General features: G+C 36.6%; 2 protein-coding genes across 2 annotated transcripts; one reads left to right on the top strand and one right to left on the bottom strand.

Moving 5' to 3' along the window:
* The first annotated feature begins 2,649 nt into the window (after window positions 1-2,649).
* On the top strand, window positions 2,650-13,008 carry gucy2g (guanylate cyclase 2g). Its single transcript, XM_056771586.1, has 21 exons — window positions 2,650-3,015; window positions 3,449-3,797; window positions 4,019-4,143; window positions 6,800-6,979; window positions 7,060-7,204; window positions 7,284-7,419; window positions 7,516-7,619; window positions 7,939-8,105; window positions 8,205-8,342; window positions 8,462-8,545; window positions 8,636-8,740; window positions 8,972-9,043; window positions 9,404-9,728; window positions 10,054-10,231; window positions 10,336-10,476; window positions 10,719-10,911; window positions 11,562-11,733; window positions 11,807-11,905; window positions 12,013-12,104; window positions 12,433-12,534; window positions 12,639-13,008. Exons 1-21 carry the CDS (start codon window positions 2,650-2,652, stop codon window positions 12,780-12,782), a joined length of 3,417 nt encoding a protein of 1,138 aa, XP_056627564.1. The 3' UTR covers window positions 12,783-13,008.
* tectb (tectorin beta) lies at window positions 13,000-16,444 on the bottom strand. The gene is made up of 11 exons (XM_056771587.1): window positions 16,309-16,444; window positions 16,030-16,105; window positions 15,589-15,779; window positions 15,346-15,497; window positions 15,166-15,238; window positions 14,258-14,361; window positions 14,082-14,165; window positions 13,825-13,987; window positions 13,670-13,748; window positions 13,546-13,578; window positions 13,000-13,341 (listed from the first exon to the last, which is right to left on the bottom strand). Exons 2-11 carry the CDS (start codon window positions 16,094-16,096, stop codon window positions 13,277-13,279), a joined length of 1,011 nt encoding a protein of 336 aa, XP_056627565.1. The 5' UTR covers window positions 16,097-16,105; window positions 16,309-16,444; the 3' UTR covers window positions 13,000-13,276.
* Window positions 16,445-18,613: the final 2,169 nt, after the last annotated feature.

Here is an 18,613-nt window from a genome sequence, read left to right as displayed (position 1 = left end):
AGAGTAAAATAAACATTTCAGCATTAAGACTATATATGCCGTTCATGGAATTCACAAGAAAATTTTAATAGCTCTTCACACCCAGCTGGTTTGCAGTAATCTTTTTGCTGATTCAAATCATCATTCACAGCTTAAAGTGGCCCTCGGGGACCCCAATAGGACTCTTGAACTCTTGTTAACAAGAGACAAAACAGCAACTGGTCATCTATGTCACACCTCCTATTAACACCTTTAAGGCAAGCATGACACAACATGACCTTATGAACATAGTACAGTGTTTTCATACCCCGTTCTCAGCATCATTATCACAGCAGCTTGAACTTTGACATTTAATTGTAGTGACAGATAGAATGGAGGCACCTTTGGATTTTGTAATCTGTTCTGAGAATAGACATGAAATTAAATGAATGGAAACCTTCAAAGCTTCAGACCTATTGAATTCCAATTTAGGTCAAAGTTGAAGTAGCACTTACAAAGGAAACATACGCAAAGGTTATCACGTAAAACATGAGGAAACTTGAGTGAAAAGAGGAAAACCTCATATTGTTGGTGAGCTGTCATTTTCAGATTGAGAACATATTTGAGATAAATTCATAAAAGATGATTGTTGATTGATTGCTGGTGCATTGGGACTTTTAATCTCAGAAGCTAACTGCTAAAGATGAAATATGTTGTGATTTTTACGGTCCTACTTTGGTTTATGGAGGTACATACAAAGTGTAAAAACATTTTCACTTTCTAATAATAGGCAGTTATTATTACCTTACTTCTTGACTGACTCTCAAATGATTCGTTCAGCGATTCATCTGTTTAATCCCCTCCTTTCTGTCAGCCTACTCAACCTGATTTTGCCAAGTGGTTGATGTGCTCAGGACAACATATTTTGTTGACCTAAAGACAACATTTTTGTAAATAAAACCTAAACCCACACCAAACCCCAACCCTAACCATAACTTACCCCTGAAATCAGAGCGAAATGATAAGTGAAAACCAATGACCTAGACTCTAGACGCACCTCATCCTGGTTGGAAGATTACATTTAAAATAAACTGTAAACTTATTTCTGAAATCTGATTGGTTGATTTAAATGTTGTCCCAGGGACAACATGATGTTGTCCTAAGGATATCAACCACTTGGCAAAAACAGGTGAGCCCTGTCAGCCTGATTGGTCAGATGGTCTAGTCGTCTGTGATTGGTCATCTGCGTACAGCGTCGCAGTATCGCAAATGGAATTTAGGCAGGCATTACATCAATGACGCAAATTTGACCCGGAACTGAAATTAGAATGATAGACGACTGGTTCGCATGAAATTAGAATGATAGACGACTTCTTTTTTCCCATGCCAAATTTTTTTTATCCGTTGACTTTTGGATTTACAACTAGACAGACTGCTTAAATTCACAAAAAGTAACATTACACACTGCATGAAATGTAATTTTAAAGACATTGTAATAGTTACTCTTTAAGGACATTGTAAAAGTTACTCTTTAACAAATGGGCTCTATGCATAGTGTATTCTCGTGTAATACTGAAGGTCTTGAACTTATCGCCACTTTCTTTGGCCAAGGCCCGCCGCAGAGGCCATGTGACTGTAACATTTATAAATAATATTTTGCATTAATATGTAAATATGTAACGGAATAACCTAAAACATAACATAAATTTACATTTTTTACAGAAAAAAGTTTTTTCATAAAGAGAAACGAAAAGAGGTCAAAATTTCATCAAAGGTCAAATATTTTATTTATTTATGTATTACACGGCTGCAAGGAGAGCAGGAAAAGGACCATGGCAGATGTCACTTTCACTTGTGTTAAGGAGAGAGAGATAGAATACGTTCACAAAGTTCAGGTGATTGTTTGTTCACTGCATTTGGGTGATGAATGTCATATAAACGGTGGATGTAATGCTGGATTTGCAAATCGTTTGAAAATAAAATATGGAGTCGTCCCAGCACTAAAAGATGCCAGACATGAACCGCATGCCGTGAGTAAAACTGATATCTGTGTTTAGTTGGCAATGGGTGCTCTGCTGCGCACGTTCTTGAGTTCAGCCCACCCCTCCCCCCCGCACGTATCTATCTTTTATTAATGTGATCAAACTAAATGCTTTCCTGTAGCTCAGTGGTAAGAGCAAGGTTGTGGGTTCGATCCCAGGGGATTGCACATACCTAAGAATAAATGTATAGGTTAATGCAATGTAAGACGCTTTGGATAAAAGCGTTTGCCAAATGCATAAATGTAAATGCTTTTCAAAGATACGAAGTATGCAATGCTACTCTATAGGGACTCAAGATTAATATAAGATTGGCAGAAATCGTGCGTGTTAGGGTCGCTTTAAATAAAATTACTAGTTTTTTTATTATAAAACTGAGAATTAGACAGGTGTCATTTCTCAATCCTCAATTAAAAAAAAAAAAAAAAAAGTTAAAACTTCAAAAAGTTCATGTGAAGCTAAATTTTAAATGGCCAAGATGCTAAACGAAAGTGAAAATTGGATGAAACCATACACTATACAGGTATAGGTGTTAAGTGCTCTTTCTCCAGAGAAACCTTTGATTAAAATTAATTTCCCTAGGGAAGGCCGAATCCATTTAAATCTCTCTGTATGTCTGAAAGCCGATCAGTGTGTGTTTCTTGCAGGTAGGATGACAGGAGGACTACATTTAGAGACACGTGGACCCACACCATGGTGGGTGCTGATCTATGTTTCTTTTTCTGCTCTTACAAATGTAGTTACTTGCAACAAACCGAGCCAGTTAAAGATCACTGTTGGACTCCAAGCTCCACAGAACATTTCCTACCCATTCAGTTTGCTTAGGTTGGGTTCTGCCATGCAGATAGCCATAGACAAGATCAACTCAAATCCAGCTCTGAGTGGAAATTTCACCTTTGATTTTGTGTACGTGGATACAGATTGTAATGCAAAGACTTCGCTCCGTTTTTTCATCGAACAAGTTATGAACCAAAACGTGGCGGCTCTGTTTGGACCGCCATGTCCTGAGGAGGCTGAGGTAAGTTTGTTTTCATACTTTTTTAATACAGAAAACGTATGTACTGTAATGTTTTTTTAAAGCTATTTAGAATTGTCGTGCATTAGGAAGAGCTTAATAAAATTCAAGTAGATTTAATAATATGCTGATTCTTTATTTAAATGTGCATTTTTAACATAGTGAGGAGACACTGGAGACACAATGGAAACAATGAGACCATTAAATGCATTCCTAAATTAAAATACGTTTCTGAATTTTTTTTAAGGACTTGTACGAAAAGTCCATTAGCGATTCGTTGTGTAAGTAATTAAAAAAAATGTATCAGTTAGGCCTATATGGATTTCTATAAAGCTCTGACGACTCAAAATGGCCATAGATATACATTACATACAATTACATGAAAGCATTTTAAGAAGGAAGAATAATGCAATTTCCTTCTCATATCTCAACATAGGTCACTGGGCTCATGGCATCCACATGGAACATTCCAATGTTCGGCTTTGTTGGCCAGACACAGAAAATGGATAATATTCAGGTGTACGACACTTACATAAAAATAGTACCACCACTTAAAAGGGTCGGGGAAATCCTGATTAAAACGCTTGAATTCTTTGGTTGGAAGCACGTTGGGATGATCGGAGGGGGCACGGACACAAACACGTGGGACAATGTTGATGCTCTTTGGAAGAACGTGGAACAGCAGCTCAGAGCTAAAGTAACCGTGACTGCTGCTATTAAGTTTGACACCAGTGACCTAGAACTGGCACACAGAAACTTACAACAGATTTCAAAGGTAGCGAGAGGTGAGCCATTAATGCTCCTTATCTTACTGTTCTTTTAATATCTTCATGGGGTTTACACGTCTGTCAAATCACAAATGAATCATGTCCTTGTTCCCTTATGGTCTGTTGCTTATTAAGCCATTGATGAAGAAATTGAGTTTACCTGCAATAAACAATTATCTTGCATTGTTGCCTATTGTGTTTGACATGGTCGTGTGTGTCTTTACATGTATGTGTTACAGTGGTAGTTGTGCTGGCTAATGCTGGAGACTCCACTTCTCTGATGATAGAGGCTCAGAAACAGGGGCTGATGAATGGAGATTATGTTTTCCTACTTGTTCAACAGTTTGAGGTCAGTGCCAAATTGGTGAGTTACTGGTTAGCAAACAAAAAAAGCAGGTGACACACTTAAACAATATAGAAATATTTTCGAGAAATAATGCCAAATAGGTTTTCTTACTTGTTATAAAAATAACTTGAGGGAAAATTGGGGTCATAAATTCACAGACCCTCAGCTGATCCATTAGCCTGACTACGTCAGACTTCGTACTTCCGCTCAATTTAAATTTGCTTTTGTACTCAGTCTGATTGAGCAAACCCACTCCCAGATTACCTCGGGCTCCGCCCAGCCGTCCAACCAACGAACAGAGGGCGGGCTGAGAGCCGTGACGTAGATGCTAAGCGCCGAATTTAAGATTGTAGTGTAGGTCAGGGAAATCTTAAACGACAGCGGACATGGGACTATTCGTTCTGTTGTGGAGAATATTTTCATGCATTTGCCAACTGGAGCCCGAACAAGAAGAGTGTTTTGTTTTCGCCGCATACCTGTGTTTACAGCGGAAGTTCGAGGCAATAGGAGCTGGCTGCAGCCGATGGGCCACTCTATTATTTTTATTTTTATGCCTCAAACAAAATACATAATACAAATACAATAACATAGTATTTTAGTATATTACATTACATCCACGATAAAACTGTTCATCGTAAATTTCTATTATCAATGAGACATTTCAGTATAACATAAATCCCAAACAAAAAATAAATAAAATGAAAAATAATAAAATAAAAAAAAAGAAGAAAGAAACGAGGATTATAACCAAACCAGCTTTGCTTTTAAACAGATGTTGTGTTCCTGACAGAGTCAATTAAGCATAGTACTTTTCCTTGAGGAGCACATTCAATATTTTGAGAGTTTTAATTCTAATCCTTTCTTATTTTTTTACAAAAAACAATAATATAAGCGCTAGAGCCTGTAACTTTACATTTGTGTATGTAATTTTTTCCAAGCAAGCATACATTTTTAATTGCATTGTCTATTTCAATAGAACCAGGGCGACTTTGGAGCTCCACTCAAAAGCGGAAATTCATCTCCACTCAAAGCCTGAGCAATTATACGTCACCTAACCCGGAAGTCATTTATGAAACGGCGCAGTTTTAATGTCAATAAATACTTCTAATGTTTTAATGCTAGGAAAATATTGTTTAATTGTTATTTAAACCTTTAATGTTACTAAATTCATACATTGCTTCCAGGTTTGTATTAAGAAAGTAAACATTATAATAGTTAGAAGTGAAAAATAAATGAAACATCAATTAAATATTTTTTTATAAAAATGAAAAATGTGGACAATATAAATAATTTAGGAATTTTATATTTATAGCAAAATAATATACAAAACAACCACAGTAAAATGTTGAATTATTCCCACAAAATTAAGTTTTATTTGTTTTGAGTAAAAAACACAAAGTAATTTTCCAAAACGCAATAACTGCAAGTAACAGTAAATTACGATCAACAAAGTTTTTCACCTTCTTCTTGCCTTTGAATGGCGGGTCGCAACCAACACGTTGGGTCTATATCGCCACCTACGGTACCGGTGTGTGTAACATCAGGGTTTACAGTACTTTACTTTGTATTTTAAAGAAATTCATGCAACATCAGCTAACATTGGCGAGACATCAATATTCATCGTCAAAAATATATAAATCCATTGTGTTTATTCATCCTTTTTGCGTAAATTCACGGAAACCATATGCATTGTGCTTGCATTGCCGGTTAAGACGGCGTCATTCTGCAAGTAGTGTAGGGATGCTGAGATAAAATTACTCGAGTAAAAGTTCGAACTTCTGAGAGCTCAGCGATGCCATTTTGCCCCTTCTTTATTACTGAGTGGAAGTGACGTATTTCGTCACCCCCCCCCCCCCCTCTGTTCTGCACGTCTTTGGATATATGACCCCTTTCCGACTGTAACTGTATGTTGTTGAGAGACATCTTTTTACACTAAGAAATATAAAGAAATATACAAATATTCCCTTCCAAAGAAGGCCATATGATACATTTAAGAGCCAGGTCTATTTAAACTTATAACTGTAAACTTAAAAATGTTTTTAATAAAAATGTAAAAGAAAGAATGTTCATAATATGTTGTTTTTTGTAGAAACTATTTTTAAGGTACAGAAATAACTTTATAAGCAATGAGGTACAGTATGAGAGGTCATGCTATATGTACTATATTCATGCTAAAGCATATTGTTCTAAAATAAAAACATAATTCTCTTTACTAACTGTCTTTTAATTATGTGATTTTATGATTATATTATATTTATACTAGTATTATTAGATAAATTACAGATTTTATGTTATTACATATTACATATTTGCACGGTTTCACAGACAAGGCTTAAGGCTAGACCCAGACTAAAATAATTGTTTCAGTTGTCTTAACTAAAAATAACTTGCCCTGGCATATCTGTACCATTGTTTTGTCTCAAAATTGACTCCAGTTGCCTGTTTTTTTTTACTAAGGTATTTTTATAAAAGCAATCTAAATATCCTATTTTAACTAGGACTTGTTACTAAAACAGTCCAGGCTTAATCTAAATCTTGTCTGTGAAACCGTGCCTTTATTATATTATATTATAATACTGATAAAATGTGCTGAATTATCTTATACTTTGACCATAAGAGTTTGCCTGCATCTAGTTCACATTTATTAATTTGGTTCTTTTAATCCACTGTTTAGGATAATCTGTGGAAATCTGATGTGGATCAAACCAATCAAACAATGCTGAAGGCCTTTGACATGGTGTTTGTATTTGCCCAGAAGTCCTATGATGGCTATGACTATTATGACTTCTTCGAGCAGGCTTATGAGAGGTTAAAAGGAGCCCCATTTTTCAGTAACCTGTCCTCGGAAAAAGAGGTCAGCATAGTTTACTAAAAAAACAATGTATATTGATTTCATCGCAGCTCGTCATTTGTCATATACTATTTGACTTCTAGGTAAGCTCCTACGCAGCTTATTTACACGACTCAGTGCTGCTGTATGCTATGGGTTTAAAAGAGGCTTTAAAAACTGGTAAAGATATCCGGCACGGACGAGAGATTCTCCAGAAACTCAGAGATAGGACCAGCATCAGATTCTATGGTATGCAGGTTTGAACAACTTTTGCTAAACTATAATAATAGAAAAAATTATAAATAAGAAAAATGACTTTTTTCAACAGGGGCTTCTGGTCTGGTTCACTTTGATGAATATGGAGAAAGGAACCTGGACTATTCAGTATATGACCTGCAGAAAACTGAAGATTTCATCAAATTTGTCCCTATTTTAGACTTTGACAGTCATACAAAAATGATCAAGTAAACATTACATATGTTAGCGTTACTGATACAGAAAGTTTAACGCTAAAATGATATATAATGTGTATTATATATTAAGATTTTTCTGTTTTGCAGACCCACGTCAAGGTTTTCAAATCTCTTCTGGCCAATCGGAAAACCTCCATCAGATAATCCATCCTGTGGTTTTAATAATGAACACTGTGAATGGTTAGAAAATGGTAATATTTTTAAACTATGGTACATAATTATACTTCATTTTAAAAGGTTTTCCAAAGTTAGTTTTTTATGTGTACAACATACAAAAAGAATGCTTCGCAACAGACTATAGACAAGACAGAATAGGCTACAATAGACATCATCTTATACAAAAATAGCAAAAAATGATACGTACTAGACAATAGATGACATGACAAAAATGTGACACGGTGCAAAATTGACAATATTGTGACTAGGGTCATTCATGATGCACTGTTTATATGATCCATATAAACAGTAATTTCACATTCTGAAAATACTATCCCTGTGACTCTATTCTAGAGATACCTCTTGTAGTACTGTTGGTGGTTCTGCCTGTGTTTGGAGTGCTGGCAGTAGCCTTGATCACACTGCTGACCTTGCAGAAATTCCACCTACAAACCCGCCTGGAAGAGTCCAACTGGTGGCTCATCGACTACAGCGACATAACCATCCTCAGAGAGCCCAAAGTACGAAGACACACATCCACATTATACCCCCAGACACATACTGCAATAATGAAAAACTGTGAAAAGCCCTAGAGAAATAAATATAGACTTGTTTAACAGGGAACACAAACACTGTCTGTTAACACCACACCAAGCAAAGGTGGAAGCGGAGGATCTCAGTCCATCATCTCCTCAAACAGCTGCAGTTTCAGAGGAAGTGGAAAAGAAGCCATCTACACTACTATCGGCCTCTATCAGGTACATCACAGTGTACAGCATATGTTAATGGAGTAACTTACAAAAACATATACTGAAAGATCACAATGCAGAAGTCATAAATTACTGTATCAAATTTGGTCTGTGTGCTGGTGGTGCAGGGGAACGAGGTGGGCATAAAATACTTGAAAAATCAAATCCTCACCAACATCAAGAAACCGTCTGTTATTGCTGAGTTTAACATGGTAAGTATTCAGTGTTTATTTGTGTGCCAATCACCTTTTGGAGATTCCCACAGGTCAAATATTTAAAGCATCAGTTTATTTATTCTGCAGTTAAGAGAATTGAAACATGAGAACCTGTTCCAGTTCTTCGGTGTGTGTATTGAGCCACCAAACATCTGTATTGTTATGCAGTACTGCAAGAAGGGAAGTCTGAAGGTATATCATTATTTATTATTTATTTAGGATTATTTAATTGGGATTGATTTCTGAAACTTAAATGAAATGGGAAACTGAGTTTAACGAGTAAAGCATGGCGGCGCTGCTCTAGGAAAGAGCTAAATTTACTCAAAAGCTTGAATGCACGTATTGTTAGTCGCTTTGAAGCTTCTTTTGTAAGTCTATCATCAGTTCCTCACTGTGTCTGTTTTTCTTATTTAAAAACATCAGGATGTTCTTGGGAACAGCGAGATTGAACTGGACTCGATGTTCAAAATATCCTTTGCCTATGATATTGTTAATGTGAGTATGATGTTTTATTGTTACGCTGTCCATTTCCACAGAATATGTTATACATCCAGATAGAATTAAAAGAAAAAAATGTAAATCAGTATTTCTACATATATCGAACTCATTCCTTTCCAGTTTATTTTGAATCCGACACAAGTTAACATCAGGAGTGAAAGACACCCAACAGTTATGTAAAGATGCATAAAAGCTGTCTTCATTAAACAGTAGTATTGTGTTAAAAAGGTTTTATAGTATTGCAGGTCTGCAAAAAACACTGCATCATTTTTGTTATTTTGACTGATTTTCATGTTTTCACATTCTGCGAACAACTACAGATAAAAAAACACATTATTTGTGATGTGTCTTCTGCAGGGTATGGAGTACATACACAAAAGCAGTTTAAAGTCTCATGGAAATCTGAAACCCAGTACGTGTCTGGTGGACAGCAGATTGCAGATCAAACTGTCCGGCTTTGGTCTGTGGGAATTTAAACATGGAACTAAATACAGATTAATCCCGCTTGATAATCCAAAATATGAAGAGATGTTCTGGACTGCGCCAGAGTTTTTGAGAGAGGTTTATTACCCATTCAATGGCACGCAGAAAGGAGACGTCTATAGCTTTGCAATAATAATGCGAGAGCTAATGTATAGTACAGAGGTGAGCCCGTACCACGACATTCATCTGGAACCAAAAGGTAAGACTTGTATCTGTCTAATGTCTTTGCAGTTCTATTGACATACAGTGGGCGCAACAATGCTTTTATTTTATTTAATATTCACAAATTACAGAATTTTCTTAGTATTTTGCTGAAAATATTTTTTTTATGAAACTTTCTATATACTGTATATCCAGATTTAAATTCAATTTTGAGTCCCACAGTTTTAATGTAGACTCAGAACTTGAATCCCACTGTATCTCAATATCGGCAACAATATCGGAAAACCCAGAAGCTATAAAAGTTAGTTTTACACTTTTTTAATTGAGCTTTTTATTTAATTTAGCTGTATTATATTCAATAGAGATTATCAAGCAGGTAAGGACTCCTATGTCCGAGGAGCTCCTCAGACCCACCCTGTCTGCTGATATCTGTGATGAACGCCTGATCCCTCTGCTAAAGGCCTGCTGGAGTGAGAACCCAGAACACAGACCCCCGTTTACCAATATCAGAAGAAGCCTCCGTAAGGCCATCCCTGAAAGGTATAAACTCAAGGCAAAACCTTTCCTATCTGTGTCCGGTGATTTTAATACTCATAAATGCATTGCACTTTCATTTACATTGGACTGTTTTATTTATGTTCCAGTCATGCCAACATCCTGGACAACATGGTTAGCAAACTTGAGAAATATGCCAATCATCTGGAAGAGGTAGTGGAGGAGAGAACCAATCAGCTCACGGCAGAAAAAAGCAGAGCTGATAAACTTCTCTCTAGCATGCTGCCCAGGTATATTGAATCATCACGATACTAGTGTTATATTTAGCCGGTATAAAACATTTGAAAACGAGTTTTTTTACTTGAGTTTTATTTATTGATTCAATAGTCAATTTTACATTGCATCAATATAAAGCTAATATCAATAATATAATGGTTCCCAGAAAGAAGTCAAAAATATTTTTGTTTTCCATATGTGGAAGATGGAAACTGTATGCATTGGATACATAATAATGACTAACATGTTCTTACAGGTATATTGCGGAGCAGCTAATGGCTGGAAAATCAGTGGAGCCTAAAAGTTATGACATGGTGTCCATCTTTTTCTCTGACATTGTGGGTTTTACCACCATGTGCTCCATCAGCTCAGCTCTGGAGGTGGTCACACTGCTCAATGACCTCTATAGCATGTTTGATGAGATCATCCAGCTGTATGATGTCTATAAGGTACACGAAGCAACATGATATCCATTGGGTGGTGGATATCAATTAAAATTGGGGTTTAGGTGTGTTGTTCTCCCAAAAATAAACATTCTGTCATCATTCATTCATCCTCTTGTCAATCGAAACCTGTATATGATTCTTTCTTCTGTGGAACACAAAAGAACATTGAGAAATGGCATTGGTTTTGTGCCCTAACAATTGATGTTGATAGGTGCCGGTGTTGTTTGCATACCAGCTTTCTTTAAAATGGCTTCTTCTGTGTTGTGCAGAAGAAAAAGTAGGGAATGATGTGAGGGTAAGTAAATGATGGGAAAAGATAAATGTTTGTGTGAACAATCCCTTTAAATACACATGAAGGTTTGCAGTATGATGTAAAATATGGCGTAATCATTGAATGAAGATGAAAAATCCAGGTAAATCACTTTAAATACACAAAAATATATATTATTTTTTAAGATTTGTTTTTACAGTTATTTAAGAGAGTACAGGAAGTGAAGTGGATGAGTGAGAGGGTGTGGGGTCAGGGAAAGGACCATGAGCCAGGATTCGAAATCGGGTCGCCCAGGGCGCACCGGCGCCATATTTCGAAGGCCGAACCACTCGACCATCGTCTCCGACTTTTTTCACATTCTGAATTGATATTTTTCTTGTAGGTGGAGACGATAGGAGATGCATATATGGTAGCCGGTGGGCTACCTATCCCTAATAATACCCACGCTGATGAGATATCTACTATGGCCCTCCACTTCCTCTCTGCCATACAAAGGTTCAGAATAAGGCATTTGCCAACTGAGAAACTTGCCCTACGGATTGGGATCAATTCTGGTACGCAAGAATTATAGGCGTATATACTGTACAGGGATTTGTACGAAGGGTAGTCATTTTCTGTTCTTTTCAGGTCCAGTGGTTGCTGGAGTTGTGGGTAGTACGATGCCCAGGTACTGTTTGTTTGGGGATACAGTGAACACAGCTTCCAGAATGGAAAGCAACAGTCTTCGTAAGGATGTTTTTTATTTTTTATTACAGTAGCCGGGTGACTATACTACGGTTGACTATATTTACAACAAAAGCTTTACTTTGATATTTGCACAAATGTTTTTTCAGCACTGAGAATCCACATCTCTCAAAGCACTTCAGATATTCTCCTTCAAACTGGAAACTTTGAACTGGAAGAGAGAGGCGATATCGAGATCAAGGTTAAACCAATGCTGCATTTTTGTTTCACAGTGGCCCCTAAACGGATTTAAACACTTAGGCCTTTGCATTGTATAACCTAGAATTTCTTTCAAAGAAATATAAAAATACTTTCTGCAAAATAACTCACAAAAGTTTGTTAGGTTTGTCATGAGAAATCACAGCAAATGCTGCAAAATGTGATATATTTTGTTATGTAATGCAATGACGTGTATACATTTTAAGTATATTGTAATTGTACAACATATCCAAGTATTTTTATTTTGGGCCCATAGCTACACAAGCATATATTGTAATGCAACGTCTTCTAATCGTATCTGCGTTTTTTAGGGAAAAGGAACTCAAAAGACTTTCTGGTTGAAAAACAAAACAGGATGTAAGTTCCCTCCTACTGAGCAGGAATGTGATTCAAGTAACAAATCAGCATCAGATGTAAGTATTTACCCACTTAAAATCATCATTCTTCATTTTATGCTTGTTGCACCCTTATTGAGAAACAACGAATCTATAATGAGACCTGACATGTGTGTGGACAGTCTTGTCCTATTACGTCTAAACAGGAGAAAACCAAAGTAGCCTCAACAAGGGATGCAGAGAATAAAGAGAGAAGAACAATCCAGAGGAGCACGGGGGTTGCTAAAATGTCGGAAATGCACACACTTACTGTACCTGAAATGTAGTCTCACCCCCATTCATATGTATTTGGATATCAGATAAGCAGGTACAACAATTGCAACAAGGTCAAGACTTAGTCTTTAAAAGTATTTAATTACTAAAATATTTCAAACATTTTTACACATACAAATCAAAAAGAAATCAAGAATAATTGTTCCTAGTAATTGCATCCAAAAATGATATTTCTGCCATCATTGAGGCCTACTCACGGAATTTTAGTTTTTAGGTCAACTGTCCCTTTAATCTAAAATGCAAAATGTTATAGTAAATGCTTTAGAGATTATTTTCTTGATCTACAGTACCAATATTTACGTTAGGAGCACTAAACACAAGCAGAAACGATAAAAAAGCAATTGAAGGCATGTGTCGATACACTCCCTGAGACACACGTACAGTATAGATGCTGTGTATGAGTGTCTATATTTAGGTATTTGTATGTAATTGTAAGAGTGCAAAGGTGTGTTTCATTGCATTTTGAAGTGACACGCATTTGGCCCCATTACAAACTGAAGTACCCTAAGAACTCATTTAATAGAAGTATGGACAGTAGACACACAAATGGGCCTGAAAAACAGAGGAGATAGAGAACGAAACTTAAGTACCACAAAACAGAAGTCACTTTAAATAGATAAAACTAATAAATAAACATGTTTTTACACAAATAAATATCTTATTATCATCTAAACAGCTATAATGTTATGGCTTGTACAGTGATCTATCAGTATATGACAATTATACAGCATTAGGACATTTACAGTAAAGACTAACCTGCAAAATGCATGTAACTCGCAGAGTGTTGTGCTGCAAACATTCAGACTTGATGTGAGTTATCAAGCTTTACACAAATTTAAATCATACATCTTGAATCACACAGAGATCAAACTCTAAATACCTCTGACTTGAAACTCTGTGGTCAAGATGCCTCCATTTGGATCAGGTTCGAATTCTGTACTTCTCGAGGTGCATGGAGTCTTGGAATCGAGTTGGAAAGACTCTCAGTGGTGGCCAGAAATGTATTTAAAACAGCAATATTACATTGATACTTACCGGCTGACAGAACAGCTTTTCTCCATCGCACACTTGCACCTCACAGTGTAGCCACACGGTGGACACTTTCTCCAGCCGCTGGAAGCGGAACGAGTTAAACTTGAAAATGGACCTGCTGTCTTTGGCATTTTCAAATATGGTGACTGTGGTGTCTAAAGAGCAACTGTGAAACAGATATACAAACACAACACATAAACTGAGCAGTATTGAATCACATTCTGACTGTTCTCTTTTAAAACAAATTGTCTGTAAGGTACCTGTTCAGAATTAATGTCCATCTTTTCCTGTCGGTTGAATAAGGTGTTGGTGTTGCCCAGCAATTTGTTATCACTACTTTGAATCTATAAATACATAAATAAAGAGAGTCTTTTACATTGGCTGTGTATTTCTGCGTATTTATAAAATCTCGATTTTTTTCTTTTGAGGGATTCACCTGTTACTCAGTCCTTTAGCTTCAATGCCAATGAATACCTCAGATCCGATCTCTGATGTGTCGATTATATACGGCGCGTCTTTTGCATACAGGAACTTTGAGTTCTAAAGACACAAAGATGAATCAAAAGTTAACTGCAGCTGCTAAGATATGTATTTCAGATACAAGTTTGGACACACTACTCGTCATAATAGTCATTTTAAGGGAAAATTAAATTTATTTCAATGTTTACTTACACTCATATTATTCCAAACCTGTATGATTATTCTTTGATTCCGCAGAACACGAAGAAATGTTGATAACTGAACAACATCGGCCGCCACTGAAACATTTTATAGGTAAAATTAAATTTCTCAAGTATGTTCATGTGAAGTCATTCTTGTTCGGAATGACATGAGGGTAAATAAATATTGCCAAAATGTTTAATTTTTGGTGAGCTATACCTTTAAAATAATTAAAAGTAACTATTTAAAAAAAAATATATATATATATATATATATATATATATATATATATATATTTATAAAGAATATTTGTATTTAACATATTTTTTCATCAACTTTCTAGAAGCTGATTACAATCTTTCAGACAAATAGTTTACATTACTAATGTCCATCCAATGGTAAATTAAACATAAATTGCATACATTACCTGGCAACCTCAGTTTCTTTTAATTTGATTATTTTGAGTATTGCAATAATACAATCTATTCATGCTTGTCCTATTTCAAGCATTCGTTTTGAAAAAGCATATAAATCCATTCAAGTGTGTCCAAACTTATGAAAAGAAATAACCGAATGAAATAAACCCATCAAATGTTCACTTTTTTAACCACCCAATGTTCAGGGTCACTTTTGTACACTCACTGACCTTCAACAGACATTATGAAGCAAAGCTGTGGTACTCACTGTGAACACGTTCATAGACAACTGAGACTTAAATGACCCTAAACTTCCATTGTTGACATAAACTGTTGCCACTCTGGAAGAAGCAGAGGGTTTAGTAAAGACACTGGAAGTCAACGGTCAGAATGCACCTTCAAATGATCTACTCCTAAAAAATATGCCGTCAGCGTAACAAGGGTCTACCTTTGGCTGAACACGGCATTGTTGACCAGATAAGCCGCTTTGTAGGTGCAACTGAAGGTGTAGTTCACGGGCTGGTTCCGGACGGTGAGGGATGAATCGTTGGATACTATTGAGTTGTAGAAAATGTACCGTGGGTCTTTGCCTCCTACATACTTAAAGAAAGATTGAAACAGAAAATGTTTAGATGTTTAGGAATGTGGAGATTGTTAAATTAAGATCATAGTATGAAATCAAACAAATCACCTCAGAGAGTGTGCCACAGTAAGAATTATTCTTTGGTGTGAGGTCTGGTATAGTGAAACGATAAAAACCCGGAGTGTTAATTCCAGTATAGCACGCGGCGCCAAGAGACAGCTGGCCGATCTCCCATCCGTACGGACACTCTGGCACGTTTGCAATGATGGCATTGGGAAAACATGACACCATCACATAATCTGAATTGGATAACAAATCGGTTCTATGTTAGGAAGGATTATCCTCAAGCCAAACCCAAATATATTCACACTGTATATCCTGCACTTGCTAATTGTACTTCTGGTTAGACCTAAACTACATTTCGTTACACTGTACTTGTATATGTGTAATGACAATAAAGTTGAATCTAATCTAATCTAATCTAAAATACACATCCCTATCACCCACAATGAGAGGAATATTGGAAATGTTGTGCATATTTCACTTTACCTGCTTTTTGAGGTGCACAAGCCCATGCCATAGGTAGAAGAATGAAGAGAAACCCAACAGCTGCCATTTTATTGCACTGAACAGATAGAATGTTAAACATTTACTTAAAATAGCCGATCAGTTATGTATTGCATTTGCACTAAAGCCTTATTTATGAATGGCATATTCACGCATGGCCTGGATTGTCTTGGATCTACAAATATTTATTTCATGATTTATCATTATTTTAAAGTTAGCAATATCATATCAATTGAATCAGAATGAATGTTTACACATTACCAGTTCGAGTTCCTGGAGAAGGGTTCAGTTCATGTTTTAGTAGAGGGATTGAATGGTTCCTTTGTGGTTCTTCTGCAGGTAAATGGTGAAAATCCTAAGAAGTTCAGTTTAGTCAGCACAAGAGCTGCTTTATAGATCCACAGGTAGACGCTAACCCCCCTCGGTTTTTTGGTCAGCCAGTCTGGTGAGGCCTTCTCGGTGATAGCATTGTAAAGGACAGCACAAAAGCTCTCTGTGCTTGCCAGACATTGACTTTTAAATGACTGGTGTCTCAAGGGGAAGACCATTTTCTCAGCATTTGACAACATGCTTATTTATTCTAATAAGTTTTCTTTAAGCCTCGCAAACCTAATGTTAAAACTGGCAGCCAATTCTCCGGTTACTTATAAAGTATGATAAAAAACTGCACCAAAGGTTCTATTTTCATTCTTGGATGTAAAGTTTTGCTCAGAGATTTCAGGAAGGAAGATCTTGTTGGTATGTTGGTACCTCGCTGTCTCTGCCAGGCAGCCTTGCTGTTCGCTGGATTGCCATCATTACCTAACAAGCTCGATCCGTGCCAGACTGCCATTTATAAAGGCACAGAGTCATTAAGGTTGATCTCATTCCCCTTAGCCAAAAGAAACCCAAATCATTTCCAAAAGCTAAAAGAACAGTTATCTGCATTGTTTAGATTACAAGGTTCTAAACTTCAAGAATGTCATTTACAGATTCCATGTCTTCTGCAATACAGCCAAATGTGAAAGCAGTGGTGAAGCATCATGTCATGGACAATCCCCAACCTGTTTCTCAAAGTTACAATGCAAGGTCTTTCAGGAACCACATGAGTCAAGCTGATAATGATTCTCAGTGGGAAAGCAATATACCGAAGTCATCACCCATGAACCGACACACGGTACCAAATCCCCACAACATCACACAGGAGAGAAATCACACAAAGACCAAGATTCTTGCGGTGAAATGAACAAATGGGAATGTATGGATCAAGATGGGCCCCTGGATAAGGTAAGGAGACTGCATGGGGACAAAGATGCTAAATCTGATAGTCAAAGTATGTGCCATTCACAAAGATAGTGTTTCGGTCTCTAAGGAATGCAGGGCACTTAGAGAAGCACCATTTATCCTCAGACAGTGTGTCTCCCTAGTCTGAGGACAGACGAAAATCTTCATTTACTCTTTCTGTGAGTGCATGAATCACGAATGAGAGGTCAGCCGGTTCATTTTGATCCAACACAATTAAGAAAATGAGCCCTTAGATGTGTTCAAAGTCCCATACATTATTTATGGATTATAACCAAAACATGGCTTGTTGCAATCCAGACTCACAATATTCACCACATTTTAAGTAGTTAATGCACAGAAAATATTCAACTTAAAGCAATAAGTTGAACCTTCAAAAAAAATATTCTGTCGTTATTTACACGTCCACTTGTCATTTCAAATCTGTATGACTTTCTTCTGCAGAACACACAAGAAGATATTTAAAAAGAAAATTGGTGACAGAAAACCTTGCATTGTTTTTGTGTCCATACAATTGAACATTCTTCAAAATATCTTCTTTTGCAGAAGAAAGAAATCACACAGGTTTAAAATGACAACTGTGGGTAAGCGAATGACGACACAGTTTTCATTTTAAAGGTGAATCTCTTTTATAAAATTACAAAACCCAACCAAAAAAATATATAATTGTGGATGGACACCAGCACTATAATCTTCATTCACAAAACTTTACAATAACGCTCTTCACATTGAAGAAATACAGAGATTATTCATCTTTGCAAGTAACACAAGATCTGCAAACCTATATAAAAACTACATCGAGCATTAATCATAAACCCTTCGTTTTACAGAAATGTGCAATGCAGGTTATGTAACCCTGATACAGGGTCTTTTTACATCAACAGTTTATACTTTATCAAAACATACAGGCCTATGAAACACATCTGTTACAAGCGCTGCTGTAAACTGACCAGATGCAGGTTACACAGGGACAGATATCCCACGTGATAAAATGTTAGAAGAGCAAAGGCTACTTTCTTTCTGCTCATTAGCATGAGAATGGAAGAGACCACTGGGATACATTCGAGTGCAATGCCTGAGAGAAAACTATGGCAAATGCAAATGAACTTTGAGGCCTGGAGCTCGTGGGACAGCTAGTGTTACGGGAGACTGTGGAGTGCCCGCCATGTGTTCCACCCCTGTGTTTGTTATGTAATATCAGGTGGGCATGTCGGACCAGAATGCAAACACAGGGACGTAAAAAATGTAAAATATTCTCTGTTTTTTTATCTTTAATGGCAGAGCG

The sequence above is a fragment of the Triplophysa dalaica genome, chromosome 17 (assembly GCF_015846415.1).
Source record: "Triplophysa dalaica isolate WHDGS20190420 chromosome 17, ASM1584641v1, whole genome shotgun sequence".
Taxonomy (NCBI): domain Eukaryota; kingdom Metazoa; phylum Chordata; class Actinopteri; order Cypriniformes; family Nemacheilidae; genus Triplophysa; species Triplophysa dalaica.
Note: the sequence above shows the minus strand (reverse complement) of the source record. Positions and strands in the feature narration are given on the sequence as shown.

Bases quoted from the DNA above. Each gene is read 5' to 3' on its own strand.
- gucy2g (XM_056771586.1), top strand. From the start codon at position 2,650: ATGACAGGAGGACTACATTTAGAGACACGTGGACCCACACCATGGTGG. The intron at 3,798-4,018 runs GTGAGCCATTAA...TATGTGTTACAG, and splicing joins GATTTCAAAGGTAGCGAGAG to TGGTAGTTGTGCTGGCTAAT. The intron at 10,912-11,561 runs GTACACGAAGCA...TTTTTCTTGTAG, and splicing joins AGCTGTATGATGTCTATAAG to GTGGAGACGATAGGAGATGC.
- tectb (XM_056771587.1), bottom strand. From the start codon at position 16,096: ATGGCAGCTGTTGGGTTTCTCTTCATTCTTCTACCTATGGCATGGGCT. The intron at 14,166-14,257 runs GTGAATCCCTCA...ATGTATTTATAG, and splicing joins GCTAAAGGACTGAGTAACAG to ATTCAAAGTAGTGATAACAA. The intron at 13,579-13,669 runs GTATTTAGAGTT...GAATGTTTGCAG, and splicing joins CACAGAGTTTCAAGTCAGAG to CACAACACTCTGCGAGTTAC.